Source organism: Syzygium oleosum, unplaced genomic scaffold (assembly GCF_021117445.2).
Source record: "Syzygium oleosum isolate NSW1041296 unplaced genomic scaffold, Sole_v2.1 Sole_v2.17, whole genome shotgun sequence".
NCBI lineage: Eukaryota > Viridiplantae > Streptophyta > Magnoliopsida > Myrtales > Myrtaceae > Syzygium > Syzygium oleosum.
The window spans coordinates 6135878-6153944 of record NW_026607501.1 but is presented as its reverse complement, the minus strand read 5'-3'; the positions used below and the strand labels follow the sequence as shown (position 1 = coordinate 6153944).

The window sequence follows — 18067 nt, the reverse complement described above, 5'->3', positions numbered from 1 at the left end:
GTTAAGTCCTATGTCTCTGCATTGCTTCTCATTTTCACAAGGAAAAGGACTCTTGTAGCTAATCAACGAGAGCTCTTTTGAAAAATAACCATCTCTATGATTTTGTGTGGTAGCTATGGCTGGGATATTCAAGTGATGCAATGAGATCTTTTGACGATTTTTCCATCTGAATGATTTTGTATGGTAGCTGTGACTGGGACATTCGAGAGATGCAAACTGCGAAAGCAACTTCTGCTACTACGCGCAAACATTAATAAGGAACATTCGTGGCATGGATTAAAATCCGCAAGTAATTAACTAGTAAAAGTTCATAACGGCTCCTTTCTAAGCAGTATATTAGTAAAAAAAATCCATTTCCTCTTGTTCATGTGGTTAAAGCAAAGGATAAGGAGCATGGAAGAGGCTCAGCATGCAATAAATGAACAACCAGTCTGTAAAGTACTGAACAGCGAACACCCACACAAACAAATAGTTCTTTTAATGATAAAAGAAACCGGGAAGAACATTCTTTCCCCTTTTAGTTTGCATGGAGAAAAATGTCAATCTCTATTCAAAGGAAGGACCATCGCATACTGAAATGGATGCAATACCTTTGGGAAACATTCATAACCTTCACCAGTCACATTGAGCAACCCTAAAGATAAAACTCTGTTGGCAACCATGGCAGCCAACTTGCAAGCCATCATAGCTCCTGTTTTGACAGCCAAAGAGGGCAATTAGTCACCCTAAAACAAACAGGAACCCGATCTGGACTCATAGGCAGACATGTCATGGATGTGATTTTTAGTTCATTATTAAGTTTAAAAAATGGCCAGATAAATCCAGGCATCCAGAAATTGCAATCAGAATGGCTGTTTCAATTTCTCATATGAACCACAGAGCCAAATAAGCATCCACGAAATTTGGGTCATTCAAAACTCACCCATTGAACGGCCAATGACATGGACTCTTTCCCATCCCAGGTGATCGAGTACAGCAATCGCATCTTTCGCCCATAATCTTTGTCCTGCTCCAGAAATCATATCGAAAGTCAAAGTCAATTTTCGTTAAAATGTTTTTGGAACAGCACCAAATTATCATCAAACTAAAAGACTAAGAAAGCCATCCAATGTCCACGATTAGTCCAAGGAAAGCTGAAGCTGCATTTCAGCTTTGCACCAACTGGCAACCATTCTCCTATGAATACGCTCCCGATTCAAGAAACTCCACGAAGCAGCACACACTCAAACGAACTAGAAAGCTCACGGTATGCATCAATCGGACTCACGTGTACTCCGACTTGTCGGCGGGCACGGAGCTCCGGTCCGCGCCGCGATTGTCGAACGCACACACCTCGACCCCACCATCACCACCACCAGCGCCAGCTCCTCTGCCGAGGGCTCGCCAAAGGGGCTTCGGGAGGCAACGGCGGAGGCGCCGTTCGTCACAGAGAGCCGAGCGGAGCCGTTTCTCGGGACAGAGACAGAAGGGCAGAGGACGAATCGCCAATGGGGGGCTTCGGAGGCGACGGCGGAGGCGGAGGCGGCCGCGCGGTCGGGATCTGAGCCACCGATGGGCTCCAGGAGGCGACGGCGCAGTCAACCGGCAGAGGCGGAGGCGCGGTCCACAAAAAGAGCCGCGCTTCGCGGAGGAAAGAGAGAGAGAGAGCAAATGGGTTTTCTGGAAGGGGCCGGCGGAGGCAACCGGCGTAGGCGCGGCGGGTTCACGACCAAAGGAGGCGAAGTTGCGGAGGAAGGAAGAGGAGGTCGGGAGCGGGAGAAGTTTGAGCGGAAGGAGGGAGGGAGAGAGAAACCAAGTGAAAAAGTGAATATTTGAGCAGTAGCGGCGAGGGTAACGGAGGATGGGAGAGAGAAGGGAAAGGGTCAGATTTTTTAATAAATCTGATTTGTGGGCCCGCTTGTCAGGTGTCACGCGCTCAGTGGAGTTGTGTATTGCCTGCGTGGAGTATTCCACTCACGCAATATTTTCTCCGACGTTCAGAGGAGGGAGGCGCCGGATCCGAGGAAAGGAGATGGAGAAGCGATCTCGGGCCGACACGTGGCGGGCTTATCGGCAATGGTTGGCGCGCCGGGTTGCTGACCTGGAAAATGCCGGGGCCCCTTTTATCTGTAGAAATTAATTTTATGTGCTATTTATTTATGGACCGTGAAGCGAATTTGATCGCGAGGAAAACTAGGGGTTGATTCCTTGTAATTAGCCCTTCTAGAAGGATTGCCATTTACCCAAACGGGATATTTTCACGGATATTAGGTGCCATCGGTTTTAAGGTGGGTGGCTTTTACCCTGAAACCGAAAATCGTCCTCTAAGGATTGGTTTCCCGGTTTGTGAAACTGTGAATCGCCCATTGATTCCTAGACCCACCCGAGAATCGAACCACCGATTCTATTCGATTTTTGAGTGGGTCAATGGAATAGGCCGTCTAGCAAGCGAGGTCGCAACCTACGAGCTGTAAGAGAGACTGAGAGAGCAAGGGTCTTGCAGAGAGTGTGAGGTGAGAGAGCGAGCTGCAGGCTGAGGTGAAAGGAATTAGAATTTGAGCCGTGGGACTGAGAGGAAAAATAGGGAGAGGCAATTGAGGAGCATGGGGGATGGCGATAGCAATTTGGTGGGTGTTGTGGTCGGAGAGCTTAGACAGCTAAGTGAGGATCCGCTGCTTGAGCTCGACCATGGCGAGGCGAGACGACACCGACAAGGAGGCACCGGTGGAGTTTTCCACTCACGCAATATTTTCTCGGTGGGGTGTGTTGACGATGAAGGACCCTGCTCCTCCTCTCGAGAAAATATTGCGTGAGTGGAAAACTCCACGTTGAAAAAGATCTATTTCACCAATCGTTCAGGAGAAAATAGAACGGCAGAGGAGGGAAAAGATCTATTTCACCAATATTTTCTCCTGAACGATTGGTGAAATAGAACGGCAGAGGAGAGGAGAAAATATTGCGTGAGTGCCTACGTGGAGTATTTCACTCGCGCAATATTTTCTCCGATCCTCTGCCGTTCTATTTCACCAATCGTTCGGGAGAAAATATTGCTGAAATAGATCTTTTTCCTCCTCTGCCATTCTATTTTCTCCTGAACGATCGGTGAAATAGATCTTTTCCAACGTGGAGATCTATTTCACCGATCGTTCGGGAGAAAATAGAACGGCAGAGGAGGGAAATGAACGATCGGTGAAATAGATTTTTTCCAACGTGGAGTTTTCCACTCACGCAATATTTTCTCACGTCATCGCACCCCACCGAGCTTTCTCTCTCTACCTAGCCGTTAAAGCTCTGCAGAGGAGCACGATTTGGAGAGAGAGCGCAACGCAGAGCGAGAGAGAGAGAGAGAGGGAGAGATGTCGACCGCTTCGCTTCGCTCTTCGACGCTGCCGTCGCGGATCGGCGGGCTCGGAGGAGGCCTCGAGCTCCGGCGATCTTCTCTCCGCCGGCCGGGCAGTGTCGGTTTCGCCAGGTATTCAAGTCATCGCTGCTTCTTTTGTCTGCGGAGCTGAAAGTTTTTGGGAACGGCGTTCTTCGAGATCTCGATGATTCGTTCGGAATTCGAGGTTGTCTAGCGCTTAAACCTGTGCGGGAAAGAGTATATGATCTTCCGAGGGAAGTTGTCTCGACCGGATTCGATGAAGTCATTCAGGTTGGAACGAAGCGAGGAACGAACTGTTTATGGCGATTCGGTCGAGTATAGTCCGGGAAACGACGGGTAAAGTAGAGAGAATCTATTCGCTTTCCTTTTTCTTTTCCGGTTGCGCGATAAGAGTGATGTGGTTTGCGGCGCGAAGAAATTATGCGGTAGCTAGCGTGAGGATTTTAGGCTGAGATATTCTGTTGATGACTCGGATTGAAGTTCGGGCGCTACATGTTTGGGAATATGCGAAGCTGAATTATATATAGTACTGAAGGTCCATCTATGCTTGTAGTGATTGATTGGCTGGTACTTTGGGCCAATAACTCATAGCAGGAGTTTTCTGCGATTTTCTCTTCCTCTGGCTTCGTGATCGTACTCTAGCGATATGTGAAGGTACTGGGGGGCATCGAGAGCTCGAATTACCAGGTGTCAAGATCGGATTCAGTCTTCAGAGTAGAACTCGTGTTGACTTTTGACGTCAGTCGTTTAGAAAGATTGTACATAAAGGTGGAAGATAGCTATCCCGACAATTAATGGGCAGTTCGCACTTCCAGAGTAATTGGGAAAAAATGTTGTCATTATTAGTAGCCTATTGCATGTGTCTTTCTTGCTTCGTCTGATAGTTCTTACTAGCCTTGTTTGCTTCTCATTTGTCGTTTGAGAGTGAAGTTAATATGTTTCTGTTATATATTACATTTACGATTGTTGGGACTTCACTTTTAAGACTACTTTTATGGACATTGCCCTTAAGCTATTCTACAGCTCTTTATCTCCCATTTCTGATAGGATTACTTCCCTTTGTATGGGTCTAAATAGGAAAATCCAGACAGCGGTGAAGGCATCTTCACGAGTTGACAAATACTCCAAAAGTGAGATTATTGTATCTCCATCAATTCTATCTGCTAATTTTTCGAAGCTGGGAGAACAGGTTCCATTCTATCACTTATTTTTCAAAGAGCTATGAAAGGTTTGATTTGTCCCTACCCCATTACTCGGATCTTTAGTATGGTTCTAGCTTGCATGCTTTAACAATATTCCAAGTCGCAAAATTGGCTTTTTTCTCAGATTGTTTCTGCTGAGGGTTGTCATGTAGATCCATTGTTGTGGTATTTGACTATTATATAGTGATCCAGGTGAAAGCTGTGGAGTTGGCAGGATGTGACTGGATCCATGTCGATGTGATGGATGGCCGTTTTGTTCCCAATATTACATTTGGTCCCCTTGTGGTTGCTGCCCTGCGCCCTGTTACAGATCTTCCTCTGGATGTTCATCTGGTAACCTTTTCATTTGGTGGATTTTCTTCAATAACAGAAGGTTGTCGACTGAACTGAATACTTAATAACTTGGAAATCGCGTACAGGTTATTGTGGAACCTGAACAGCGAGTACCAGATTTCATCAAGGCTGGAGCTGACATAGTCAGTGTACATTGTGAACAAACTGCTACCATCCACTTGCATCGCACACTCAACCTAGTATGATCCTTTCTTTATTCTATATATGCAGAACATGTTGTTCTTGGTGGTTGTTCATGTTCTTTAATGGGTCTCTTTACATGGAGCAATGTGTACATCTAGACAGTCCACAACCACAGAGTCCTTGGAAAATATTCTTTCATGAAAAAGTGAGAGGCTTCAGCCTGTAAGGATAATTTATAAGAATAACTGCAACAGCTAATTATAAAACTTTTTAATTGTATAAACAACTTCAACCATGTAGATCCTCAGTATTTTACAGTGCATGCCATGTCTTCTACTGGCAACCCAATTTTTTTACCTTCCTGGAGAATGTAAGTCCCTTTGTAGGACTTAGAATAATGACGGACTTCTGTTGCACATGTTCCTTTTGTCTTTTGCTATTTACAATACTATTGGGATTGTATGCAGCACGCTGCCTTTTCACTGTCCTAAACACTAACTTCAGAGGCACACATTGCCATCTCATTTTAATCCGGTAATACGACCTCCGCGATACAGATGTGGTGCACTCGTCTTCTGGCATGTTGTGTCGATAGTTAAAATAACTGGGGTAGAGGTTTTTTTTTTTTTGGTAAGGTAAGAATTATATTGACTTTTCAACACACAGAATACAAGGGTGTAGCCGAACACAAAAACCTCGTACCTGAAAAGACAAAGGATGTCCCGACAGGTGCAAAGGTGTTGCGACTAAGGGATAACTGGGGTAGAGGTTGATCTTTCACAATCCGAATATTTTTGCTTCTTTATCTGATATATTGGTGAATCTATTCGAACCTGAGACTCCTAATATTGGATGGGTAGCATAACTGCCCCCAATTTTCTGTTCATCACCCGCCTTGCAGTTTAATATAAGTTATGCGTCTTTTACCGAATTTTGGTTAATGATGGTCTAGATTAAAAATTCGGGAGCTAAAGCTGGAGTTGTCCTGAACCCTGGTACCCCACTAACCGCTATAGAATATGTCCTTGATGGTGAGTTTACTGTTTGTTCACTTCCGTCGCAATTTTTCTTTTATTTTCTTAAACTTTTCCAATATTTTACCCAAGGATTTTTCGTCCAAGAGGTGGCAAATTTATCTGATGAAAGAGAAAATATGACACTAGCTTTCTTTATGCAAATAGTGGTTGATCTGGTGTTGATCATGTCGGTGAACCCTGGCTTTGGTGGACAAAGCTTTATCGAGAGCCAAGTGAAGAAAACATCAGACTTGAGAAGGATGTGTGTGGAGAAGGTAATATTCTTGGGACATGGTCCTATGTCATTCTTCTTTACTTGGTTATCTGTTTGGTTATAGTGAACATTTTTTCTTGAAAGTAAGAAAAAATATCATGGAACTTTTTTGTCTTCTCCTTTGTGGCAGGGAGTCGACCCATGGATCGAAGTAGATGGTGGAGTCGGCCCAGCCAATGCGTATAAGGTGCTGTTATGTAATTGTTATGTGCCTACTAGTAGTTTGATCTGTCTGACTGACTCCTTGACGATTCTATAATAATTGGGGAAGAACTTGGATTGAATTTTATTGAACTGTTGGCAGCTGGCACAAAGGGACATCTTAGATTGTTTTCTGATCTATTGAGTGTAATATCCAGCGATATTTCCTTAGCAAATCACGAGACGTCAAATTCTGGAAGTATGCTTGGGTACACTAAGACGTCAAAGACATCCCAGAAGAACCAAACTAAGTGTCCTAGCTGTTGAAATATACTGGATGCTCCATGTCCATTCATTTTCCTCGCAGAGTCCCTAAAATGTATATTATCCTTGGGTACACTAGAGCATTTAAAATGATGGAAGGGGGAAAGTAACAAGGCATGCCTATTGATGCTTGAACCTACCAGTAGTTACCGACACAAAGTTCAAATGCTTTTACCAAATTAGAAGGATTTTATTCATTCTGTTCTATGAAGGGAAGGATGCCGGCAACCTAGGATTAAACATGGCTGCAAATATTTCTGTAGCTAAAGTGAACCAGAACCTCATTTCTGCTAACACATAAAGGCTCAAATGACAGATCACATGACATGCATGATTCTCATTTAAGCTGTTTCTATGCATGCAGGTCATTGAAGCTGGAGCAAATGCTTTAGTTGCTGGTTCTGCAGTCTTCGGTGCTAAAGATTATGCGGAAGGTAGGGCCACCTAAAACCTTTTAGGCTCAAGAAGGAAAAATCCATTCGCTATAATTTGGTTTGACCCTCCCCTTGGGTATGTTTTGAATGTTTTACAGCTATCAGAGGAATCAAAACCAGCAAGAGGCCTGAACCAGTTGCTGTCTAAGCTCTCAGTCTTCCAGTTTAATTTTTGATACTGAATTCTTCACGTCATGTATATCAGCTTTTCACTCCATCGGAATTCCTTTCGGTATTTTAACTAGTTTAGTTGGTCTGGATTGTGATTTTTGGTAAAAGACATAATAAATTAGTAGTAGTGAGAATCACCGACATGATATCTTGACTCAGTGTTAATATGGCCAATAATGATAATTCGCTGTGAATTTCTTGTCTGTGCTCAGCATTGGTTCTTCTAAGTTTTGAATGAACTCTCTCTTTAATGCGTTCATATCACTTCTTTTCATCCGCAAAAAGATTGCCAAGGCAGCAGAATATTGCAAGCTCATGACGTCGAAGATGCTATTACGTCCTGGTCAATTCTCTCGGGTGCTGTTAATCTTATAAGACTCGCGGATCATCCGCCCTGAAAATAACCTTATGACGGGGAGTGTACAATATGTTACGAGTTGAATAATAAAGATCGTCATTCAAAGTAAAATTCATCTAAGCATTTCCCTTTTTTGGCGTCCATTTCAACTGATGCATTGCATGGTGGCCTTTCGAAAACCTCATGTAGGCAGCAAGTTTTGGTTTCAACGTATGAATGCTTGCTACTTCTATTCGCTAACCTCTTCCAGGTGCCAACGTGCAAAATTTGCATACTCTATTTTATCTCTAGACTTTGTCATTGTGCTTGTAATGTCAAAATAATCCTTTCTCAGCCAACAGGAACGCAACTTGCAACAAAAGAAAGCATAAAACAAAATCTTGGCCCGGGGGTTCTGTTGCCCAATTTGCTAAAATTGTTTTTACGTTCTACCACCCTTCCATCTGTTCTTTAGAGGTCAAGTATTTGTGTGTCGATGCGCGCGCACGAGAAAGAGAGAGATTCATAATCCATTAATCAATTCACGAGGAAAATTCTACATTTCGCCTGTAGCAAGAGTTCCATAGACCGAACATCACCATTTGATTCCGTTTCTGAAGAATCCAAAATCAGAATTTTTCTAAAGTATCTGTACAAGTCATTAAACGCCACCGGAACGGATGATACAAAAGAATGGGAGCTACTATCAAAGTACCAAGATCCTCTCTGAACAAGTATTCTTCTCGGATGACAATTGACGTTAGTTAGAGCTTTTCAAAAGTAATCAAATGGCGCTCAAAACTTCTTGCTTGATGCAGGAGTCAACAAGAACCTTAGCAGTCCAAACAAGCGACGACGTTGCAGGCCGTAGCACACGGGCAGGAAGTATTGCTGCGCAAAAAGTCCCCTCTTTACCCTTTCTAGGCTGCAGCACACAAAGCCTCATCCGATCCATCTGGCCGGTCTCCTCCTGACTCGGCTTGAACTATCACCTTTCTGAGCATCTCGTGTATGGATAATGTGTGCTTGTGGCTCCTATCACCAGCCACGAAATCATGAATGACTCCATTGACGTCGACCCAACTTCGGCCAGGTGCTGGCTTCTTCACGCCTATGTCAATCATTTTCTGCCTAATATCGTTCACATCTATCCATCTTTCGGCGGTCCTATATGTTTCCAACAGAAGCAAATGATAGCCCGCAGCACGGTCAGGGTCGAGCTCAACTGCTAGTCTCTGCGCCACAAGAGATGCGATCTCAGGATTCTTATGAATCCTGCAACCACCAAGCAGGGCACCCCACACAGCTTCATTCGGTTTCATGGGCATGGTTTCTATGAGCCGACATGCTTCCTCGAAGTATCCAGCACGACTCAAGAGGTCAACCATACAGCCATAATGCTCGATTCTCGGCTCGATTCCCTGACTTGTACTCATGCTCTTGAAAACAAGGCGGCCCTCGTCAACATATCCGGCATGGCTGCAAGCAGTCAGAACCCCAATATAAGTTAGCTCGTCGGGTTGTGCTTCAGGCTCTCCTATGCTTAGCATCATATGGAATATCCCAAGAGCTTCGTCCGCGAGCCCCTGCTTCGCGAATCCGATGATGACGGTCGTCCAAGAAGCTGTGCTTCTCCGTGGCATCTTCCTGAACACCTCGTAGGCTTCATCTATCGAACCGCAGCTAGCATACATGTGTATAATGGCATTGTTCAGAGTGACAGACAACTGCTGATTTCTAGCACATATTTTCTCTACGACATACGAATGGATCCACCGGCCAAGTTTCAAATTTCCCAACTCCGAACAACCCGACAGCGCAGCTACCAGGGCCACCTGGTCCAACTCCACCCGAAGTCTCCGCATCTCATCAAACACACTCAGCGCTTGTCTACACATTCCGTTCCGAGCATACCCAGCAACCATTATCGTCCAAGAGACGACATTCGTCTCCCGCATCTCGTCAAACAGTTTCCGCGCACCACCCATGTCTCCGCGCCTAACGTACCCAGCAAGCAATGAATTCCAACACACGAGATTCCTCTCGCCCATATCATCGAACACCTTGCACGCATCCATCATCCCACTCTCCCCTCCCCCCATCGCATACAAATTCACCAAATTCGTCTTCACAAACGGATGGCAAACGTACCCATCCCTCACAACCCTCCCGTGCACCTGCAGTCCTTCTCCGAACAAGCCCGACCGCACGCACGCGCTCAGGAGATGGGAATACGTGTAGCCGTCGGGCACGGCGCCCCCGCGCACCATCCGAGCGAAGCACTCCACCGACCCCCGCGGCGCGGGGCCCCGCCCGTGCCCCCGGATCATCTGGTTCCACGCGGAGGTGCTCGGGTTCCGGGCGCCCTCGAATGCCCTCGAGGCGTCCGCGAGGAGGCCGGAGCCGACGTAGCGGGCGAGCAGCTGGGCGAGGACGAAGCCGCTGCCGGCGCAGCCGCTGACGACGACCTGGGCGTGGATCTGGGCGAGGCTCCTCGGGGCGGCGCCCCGGCTCCGGAGCAGGGCGAAGAGGCGCTGCCGCAGCGCTCTCGGAGCTGTCCGGTACGGCGCGGGAAGCGCTGCTTCAACGAGATGTGAAGATAAGAAGAGGAGATCCATGGGAAGATAAGAAGAGGAACGAGCTGTGGCTTTCCCCAAACTGCAACACCTTTTTTTTTTTTTTTTTTTTTCTGGTGGGCCTGAAGGCCCAAGTGTTTTCGGGCCCAATATTGGGCCTCACGCTACGGCCCAATATGCGGCGAAGAGGGAGCCGTCGGATTCAAATAGAGGGAGATGAATACAAAATGTAAAAATCATTTCTCGCCATTTATCAAAGAAAGTCCAACCTTGCTGATGAAGCTGCCTCTCCCTCACGCTAGCGTAACCAGAGGGCTAACCTCACCAAACCAAGGGGTAGTTTCCTTCCAATGAGGGCTGTCTATGCCTGTCCTGCTTATGTGGCGGGATGCCAGACTGTATTCCTTATTTTTACGTGTCGGTATCTGCATGCCTTGCTCCCGCTTGTTGGATGATGCTTTTACTTCCCCTTGCATTTTACATCCCAGAGTTTTGAAGGGCTTACTTCGGTCCATTTCTCACCTTATTACAAAAAAAGTCCAGTCTTGTTGTTGGCTCTCTCTCTCTCTCTCTCTATAAAAGAATCAATTCAAAGCTTAACAATCTTGCCCTTTACTCATTTATTGATTCTAGCCATTTGAAAATGATCGGTCAAATAACCAAATTTTAAATTAGGACTTCGTCCAAATTTTTAAAAATGTCATTCAATCAATCAAAATTGGTATAGTCTTTCGAAAATTGGCCTTTTGTGCCGACATCAATTCATAAGAATACCAAAATACAGGTATTAAATGCTAGTACAGCAAGACAGCTTCCCGGCTTTAATCATTAAAATGTCAAAATGATTATATATGCTTTTGCTTCTAAGAGTTGTCATGTGAGTAAAATATTTACAAATAAGAAGAAACGATTTTGTAATTTCTATTATTTGGAAAATTGGAAAAGAAATAAAGAAAAAAGAGAGAGAGAAAGGAGTCGTCTAGCACTTGGTAGCTGCCGATAAAGGCTATGCCACATGGACATGCATGTACTAGGCAAGGGCAAGACGACGTCTACTTAGGTAGCCTAAATTAAACTACTAATGGAGATTAGATCAAACAAATTGGTCAAGATCAACGTCAAGATGGCTTTGAAACTCATTTCAATACTCTAAGAGAACCAATGAAACAAAAATAAGTAAATTTGAAAAAGTAAGGGGCAACTTACCACACGTGCCAAAATCCGGAGTACAATGTAATTCGCCATTTGTTGTTGGACAAATCTACACTCTACGGATAGATTAGTCATATGACCAGCACATCATCGGAGCTATTACTAAAAAAATGATCGGCGTCGATGCTAACGGAGACATTGCAACTACTCTCAGTACTTCAGGTGAGACATTGCGAAAGCTTAAGTTGAATAAGCTGGAGGGCTACTTACAATGAAAATGCCAAAATTGAGAGGGGGGATGCAACGCGCCCCTGAAAAATGATTCAAGAGATTCATTTTTTTTTAAACTACAAAAAAAATAGTTATAAGTGCATAGAAAGTCTTAAAACTTGTCATGAAAATGCAATTGAGTCCTAAAAATTGTCATGAAAATGCAATCAAGCCCTACAACTTTTCATGGAAGTGTAATCGAGTCCTAAAACTTTCGAAAAGTGCAATTAAGTCTTAAAACTTGTCGCGAAAGTGCAATCGAGTCTGAAAACTTTCAAAATGTGCAATCAATGGAAGGAGGACTCAATTGCACTTCGTGATAAATTTTACGACTTAATTGAACTTTTTGAAAGTTGTAAGACTCAATTGCACTTTCATAATAAGTTTTGTGACTTCAAATGCACCTGTCTCAGAAAATTATTACTACTTTTTTTTTCCGGCGGGCCAATAGGCAGATCTTGGGCCTTAAGGCCCGCGCGGGTTCGGCCCAATCGTGGGCCTCACGGCACGGCCCAACACGCGGTGGAAAGGGCAGCCTCGGATTCGAGAAAAAAGGAGGAGAGCTGAAATTCAAAAGTTTAGAAAAAAAACGTTTTTTCGCCATTAAAGTCCAAAGCTTGCTGTGGAAGTTAAGCCGAAGCGCCTCTCTCTCTCTCTCTCTTCTGTCTGTGCAACGACAAAGCAGTATATAGCAGTGATACTAGACCAGGAGAGAATCGGTGAAAGCAGCACGATCGCTCGGCAATCGGCAATTCCGGATAACCTCCTCCCACCCACTACGAACGAGTGCGGCGTAGGGCATCGCTTTGCGTCCGAGAATTCTTCCCGTCTTCTTCAACCGGCTCGCGCAGGAGGTTAAGGTTAAGGTACGGAAAGGAATGATTCTCTCCGATTCTCTCTCTCTCTCTCTCTCTCTCCCTTTCCCTGTAGCTCTGTGTCTGTCTGCACGGCAAGCAAGGTCCGCGCTCTAATTTCTTAGTATTTTCCCTTAGAAAAAAAACCCCTATTAGTTCGCAACCTCGCTGGCTCGGTTCGTTCGCGATCCGAGAAAATGAGAATCGCCGGAGAAACCCACGGCGAGCTACGAATGACCTGCATTTCGAAACTTATCGCAGTGTAGCTCTTTCGGAGTAGACATTTCTGTGTTCGATTGGAGCTGATGCCACGAAAATTCGTTAGACATGCCCGATGTGAAGTTGATACTCCGAATTTTTTATTGGGTCGCACAAAATGACAAGAGGATAATAGCACAATGGGCCAAGAACTTTTAATTTGTGCAATTTGATCCTTGAAGTTTGGGCTGACGTGCAATCTTGACTTTTGATTTGTTCAATATGAATATCCAATGTATTTTCTTAATTATATGAAAATGTTTAAAAGTTTAGGAACTGCGTTGAGTGTCGAACCAAAATTTTAGGATCTAAAAATTTGAGGATTATATTACACATTAGATCAAAGTTGTCTATTGGACTAAAGTTCATAAATCATTTGCGTCATTTTCCTAAGCATAAACTATGATGGACATAAATTCCGCATTGTCAAGCTTGAGATTTTTTTGTGGCAGGCAGAGGGTGCTTTTGTCACACCGGCACAAGCTAAATTTTTTTTTTTTTTGAGGTATTAGGATCGTGGGCAAAGTTTATAATTTACGGCGGTATCATTCCCTTTGAATTGTGTGGGGCTTAACCGGCCAGATCATGATCATCACGAAAGATCAAAATGGAAAGATGATGACGATGACGACAAACTACTCCTCCTCTTAATCGACAGCCGGGCATATCCCAAACGATGTTCCTAAAAAAACATTTCGTCACGTTTCTGCACTGTCGAGGGAACGGTGCGAAAATGTGCGACCTAAGTAATTCGTTACACGGTCAAGGCTCCCTTGGTCAAAACGAAAATCCGTTGGAGGTGGATGATGCGATCCCGTGCGTCCGATCTGAAAGGTGCCCGGCGACTGACCGTCGAATCCCGGACGTCGGAAACGACCTGGCCTGATCGCGCAAGGCATCCCATCCCTCCATCCACACACGCGCGCACTCTCCAAGAGGATAACCTCCACGTGGAGGCGTACCCCACCGGTAATCGGTACGCCACGCCACGCACAACCCAATCCCCGAAGCAACCCCGTGCACCTCACCCGCACGCGATCCCTCCCCCCCCCCTTCCCTTCCCTTCCCTCCATAAATACCCCGCGATTTCGCGCTTTTTTTCCTTCTTCATCCTATCAACGATAAACCTTAGGACCTTCGCAAGAACAACTCCCAAAACCCTCCTCCGTTCCCTCTCTCTTCTGTGCAGTTCAGATCGTGAGCTTTTGGATTCGACGATGAGTCCGGCCGACGACGCCCGATCGGAGATCGCGTTCTTCGACGTGGAGACCACGGTGCCGACCCGGCCGGGGCAGCGGTTCGCCATCCTCGAGTTCGGGGCCATCCTGGTGTGCCCCAGGAAGCTGGAGGAGCTCCAGAGCTACGCCACCCTCGTCCGCCCCTCCGACCTCTCCCTCATCTCCTCGCTCTCGGTCCGCTGCAACGGCATCACCCACGACGCCGTCGTCTCCGCCCCCGGGTTCGCCGACATCGCCGACAAGGTCCACGACATCCTCCACGGTGAGTGGGGGGTTTGGAGGTGGTGTTTTGTGTGTTGCGGTTCGGGGTTTCGGGGTTTTCTTAACGTTGTGCTGGTGGTGGGGTTTTTGGTGTTGATAGGGAGGATATGGGCGGGGCACAACATATTGAGGTTCGATTGTGCTCGGATTAGGGAGGCGTTCGCCGAGATCGGTAGGCCGGCGCCGGAGCCGAAGGGGACGATCGATTCGCTGGCGTTGTTGACTCAGAAGTTTGGAAGAAGAGCTGGTGATATGAAGGTACACGGTTTTGCGAATTCGGTTGGTTTATGCTCTCGAGTCTTTTCCTTGGGCCTGAACTGTGCTGTGAGGAGCATTTGTTTTGTTTGCTTTTCTGGATCGTGCTTTATGGATGTGCTTTGGTTGTATTGGTAAAACCAAACCCACATACCATCAGTTACTTCAATCATCCAATTGTGCAAAGAATTTCATGAGAGAAGCTGCTCCCTCATCTGGGCATTAGCTATTCCTACAAACAATTGACGACGGATGCAGGGAGGTTTTTCTAAGACTGGAGCTTAAGAAGTTGACAATAATCACTTCATGCGCAGTTTCTCTTGCTGACCAAATATCTTCTGCCATATACATTGCTTCTGGTTCAATCGCATGACGAATATCTAGAATCTTAGCAGTTATTCCTTTCCTTATTTTTCTCTTTTGGGTTAAATTCTCTCTTTCTTTCGGTTCTTCCAATATACACATAGATTGTCCATGGTGTAACTTTGAGATGTCATGGAAGTTGTATAATGTATCGTTGTTATCACTTCTTTTGTATTTCTAAATTGCTATTATTTCGATGCAGATGGCCACCTTGGCAACATACTTTGGACTTGGACAGCAAACTCATAGGTAATCCTGCTTGTCTTCAAGGAATTATTCCACTTCCAGTATTATGTCTTCAATGCAATGTTTATCTTTCTGGCAACATCTTTTCAGGAGTTTGGATGATGTGAGGATGAATCTGGAAGTTCTTAAGTATTGTGCAACAGTTCTGTTCTTGGTAAGGCCTTAATCTGTTGATTTACGTTTCCGGTGATGATAACTTCTTGTGTTATCAAACTTAAATATGCAACCGTCTATGTATCCTGCTGTCAATATCAGCTTTGACGATTCTATCTTTCCATGCCGATATCGCCATATGACATTAGTACATTCATAGCAGTTGAGATTTTTGCATCTTTTGTTAAGTGCGTGTACATGGGGCTCTTTCCATATAAAGCAAACTACTGGTTTTCTTGAGTCGTGCATGGTTATTTACTATCTTTTGGTGCGCTGAAAGAAAGGAGCCAAAACGAAAATCTAGATCATAATCATCATTTGTGGAAAATTTGTTTTTCGATTTGCTTGATCCATAATTTTCATCCCATGTTGCTCCACTTGAATGATTGACTTGACTTGTTCTATGAGAGCACGAGTTAATAGATCTTCCTTCCCAGAATTTCTCTGCAGTCTAGGTTAAAGAAATCATGATGCCATGTTATTGTTGATGTTTTAGGTGTGGTGTTATACATGTAAAAACAGGTAAAATTGACAAGAACTTGGTTGACTGATTTGGTTTATGATTTGATTTGTAATCCACTGTCTCTGCACATATTATTTAATTGCCGTTGCCCCTGTCAATGCAGAGTCACCTGCCACTCTAGACTTGTCATTCTCTTAAATGGGTCAAGGGCTAATTGCTATCCTCCCTCACGAAAGATGTAGAATTGTCTTTGATCTTGTGGTTGGCATGAGTGATAAGCCTATTTATTCGTAGACTTTGTGTTCATAGGTTGTGGCATTGATTGAAATCTCAATATTTGCAGGAATCAAGTCTCCCAGACATATTCACAACAAACAGTTGGATTTCCCCTAATGCTACCACAAGAAGTCGTAGTAATGGAAAATTATCAAATGGAGGAAGCTCAGTAAGTTCCTCAACGTCTCGTCAAAAGATCGAAAGTGATCGGATACTCTCTCTCGCAAATCAGAGAGTGGGAGAAGCCCATCCGATATTCTCTCTACTGACTGCCAATGCAGATGAGGGGGTCAAGTCTGATACAGTTAAGGCAGATGCTTTTAGCATGGATTCCCTCAGTGTTGATTTGAGAGCAGAGCCCCTTCTATCAGATGTTGCTATGGAAGAACAACCCGATAACCAGGATTCAGACATTTCCGTTTCCTCTCCAGCATCTGCATCTGAGGGTTGCAGTGGCTATGCTGGGTTCTTAGAGCCTGAAGAAGTATCTATCCCTTCTATCCGTGCGTCCCTCGTCCCTTTCTATAGGGGTAGTCAAAGAATACAGCTTTCGCATAAAGGTGCAATTTTGCAGCTTTGCTGCAATCATTTGAGAGTGCGGTTTGGTAATAGTAACAAGTTTCTTAATAATGCTGGTCGGCCAAAGTTTAGTTTCGTGGTGGATACATCTCCAACCTTATGTCAGGTGCTTGATGCATGTGATGGAATTGCACAGAAACTATCTATTGATTCTGGTAGCAGCTCTGAGTGGAGATCTGTCGTGAGTAGGAAAAATGGCTTCATGAATTCTCCGACTATAAGACTGCAGTAAGTTCTCTGCTTTTGCTATTCTTTCCTTGGATCGTGACAAGCTTCAGTAACTGTCAAATTCTTTATTAGTGCTGAGAACATAGTCCTCGATAAAAGAACAAAACCCATGCAAGTTTATTTGGTTGTTTTTTGTTTGTCGGATCTTTTTCTGAGAGCTTTGGGATTTTTGGGGGTGGGGGGTAGATGAGAAGAGGGGGTTTTCGATCTCTTTCTCCTCTCTCATATATTCACATAGGTGAGAGTGTACTTGGAAATGGGGATGAGCACTAGTCCTGGTTCAACCCGTGAACCAACTGGCCTTAGGTGAACTAGGTAGGTTCATGAGTAAAAACCTTAAGAACTGGCCAAGGTTAGTTCAGTCCCTGGGTTAGCTCTTTGAACCCCCGGAACCAATTATGCCAAAATAAATCTAATATATAGTAAAAATGAAAATAAAAATAAAAATTGAGTCCTTGTTCCTGGGTCTAAACTGGATGGCTGGTTCGGTTCTGGGCCGATTCAGTTCTGGTTCCAAATACCCAGAATCAGCCTGGACTGTGTAGATTCCAAGTTTTCGGTTGGAATCGATCCACCCCTAATTGGAAATACACTTTCAAACCCTGTAGGAAGCCCTTTGCTCTCTTAGATGTGTTAATGCATTGGAGACATGTTTCATACGCATCTGCAATACGAGTTAAGTCAGTTAAATGCTTATTGTGGACTAAGTTAATTTCCTCTCTCTGCCCACAGCATTCCAACTGTTAATGCAGATATCCCAAGATACGAGACTGAGATATACCGAAAAGAATCTTCCGGCAGTTCAGAAAAACTTGTTTTTAGTCAGCGTGATGCTGCTGAGATCGAGCCCTTGATCAGTACTGGAACCTTTGTGGATGCTTGCTTCTCTTTGGATCACTACGACTATCAACAGAATGCTGGCATCCGGCTAGTGTTAAAGAAGTTGTTCATTTACTCGAACTGATCTATCCTGATAGATGAATGTTTAACTTATAAGCAGGGGTTTGTCTGCTTTACAAATTGTACCAATTAGACTAATCCTAACTGCTGTAGCAGTTTCTGTCGTCTGCCTAATTCTTTGCTGATTTCAGATCTTAGGACAATGTTGAAACATCCAATTGAATTCAAATGAAATGTTTGTATAGTTATTTGACTGGA

At 44.7% G+C, this 18067-nt stretch overlaps 3 protein-coding genes and 1 long non-coding RNA gene across 5 annotated transcripts; 2 read left to right on the top strand and 2 right to left on the bottom strand.

The window, feature by feature from the left end:
* Positions 1-394: 394 nt before the first annotated feature.
* Positions 395-3477, bottom strand: LOC130140241 (uncharacterized). Its single transcript, XR_008818258.1, has 3 exons — positions 3344-3477; positions 919-1006; positions 395-688 (listed from the first exon to the last, which is right to left on the bottom strand). It is a non-coding gene; the product is annotated as an uncharacterized LOC130140241 (long non-coding RNA).
* On the top strand, positions 3314-7869 carry LOC130140239 (ribulose-phosphate 3-epimerase, chloroplastic-like). Of its 2 annotated transcripts, none has more exons than XM_056319100.1 (9): positions 3314-3451; positions 4439-4550; positions 4756-4896; positions 4983-5096; positions 5993-6071; positions 6222-6331; positions 6461-6517; positions 7160-7229; positions 7328-7869. In XM_056319100.1, the coding sequence occupies exons 1-9, from the start codon at positions 3336-3338 to the stop codon at positions 7375-7377; spliced, it is 849 nt and encodes a 282-aa protein (XP_056175075.1). In that variant the 5' UTR covers positions 3314-3335; the 3' UTR covers positions 7378-7869. The 2 variants fall into 2 exon arrangements, with proteins under 2 accessions (XP_056175075.1, XP_056175074.1); XM_056319099.1 differs by having other exon boundaries at positions 4409-4550.
* Positions 7870-8657: 788 nt separating this feature from the next.
* Positions 8658-10355, bottom strand: LOC115691116 (pentatricopeptide repeat-containing protein At5g56310-like). Its single transcript, XM_030617698.1, has one exon. It carries the CDS (start codon positions 10353-10355, stop codon positions 8658-8660), a length of 1698 nt encoding a protein of 565 aa, XP_030473558.1.
* Positions 10356-12446: 2091 nt separating this feature from the next.
* On the top strand, positions 12447-18067 carry LOC115691113 (protein NEN1-like). The gene is made up of 7 exons (XM_030617694.2): positions 12447-12601; positions 14037-14347; positions 14447-14604; positions 15167-15213; positions 15301-15364; positions 16170-16909; positions 17642-18067. Exons 2-7 carry the CDS (start codon positions 14065-14067, stop codon positions 17871-17873), a joined length of 1524 nt encoding a protein of 507 aa, XP_030473554.1. The 5' UTR covers positions 12447-12601; positions 14037-14064; the 3' UTR covers positions 17874-18067.

Coding starts and splice junctions, on each gene's coding strand:
- LOC130140239 (XM_056319099.1), top strand. CDS start 3,336: ATGTCGACCGCTTCGCTTCGCTCTTCGACGCTGCCGTCGCGGATCGGC. Junction 4,897..4,982: donor TTCCTCTGGATGTTCATCTG/GTAACCTTTTCA, acceptor AATCGCGTACAG/GTTATTGTGGAACCTGAACA. Junction 6,072..6,221: donor TATAGAATATGTCCTTGATG/GTGAGTTTACTG, acceptor TTATGCAAATAG/TGGTTGATCTGGTGTTGATC.
- LOC115691116 (XM_030617698.1), bottom strand. CDS start 10,355: ATGGATCTCCTCTTCTTATCTTCACATCTCGTTGAAGCAGCGCTTCCC.
- LOC115691113 (XM_030617694.2), top strand. CDS start 14,065: ATGAGTCCGGCCGACGACGCCCGATCGGAGATCGCGTTCTTCGACGTG. Junction 15,365..16,169: donor GTGCAACAGTTCTGTTCTTG/GTAAGGCCTTAA, acceptor CAATATTTGCAG/GAATCAAGTCTCCCAGACAT. Junction 16,910..17,641: donor TCTCCGACTATAAGACTGCA/GTAAGTTCTCTG, acceptor CTCTGCCCACAG/CATTCCAACTGTTAATGCAG.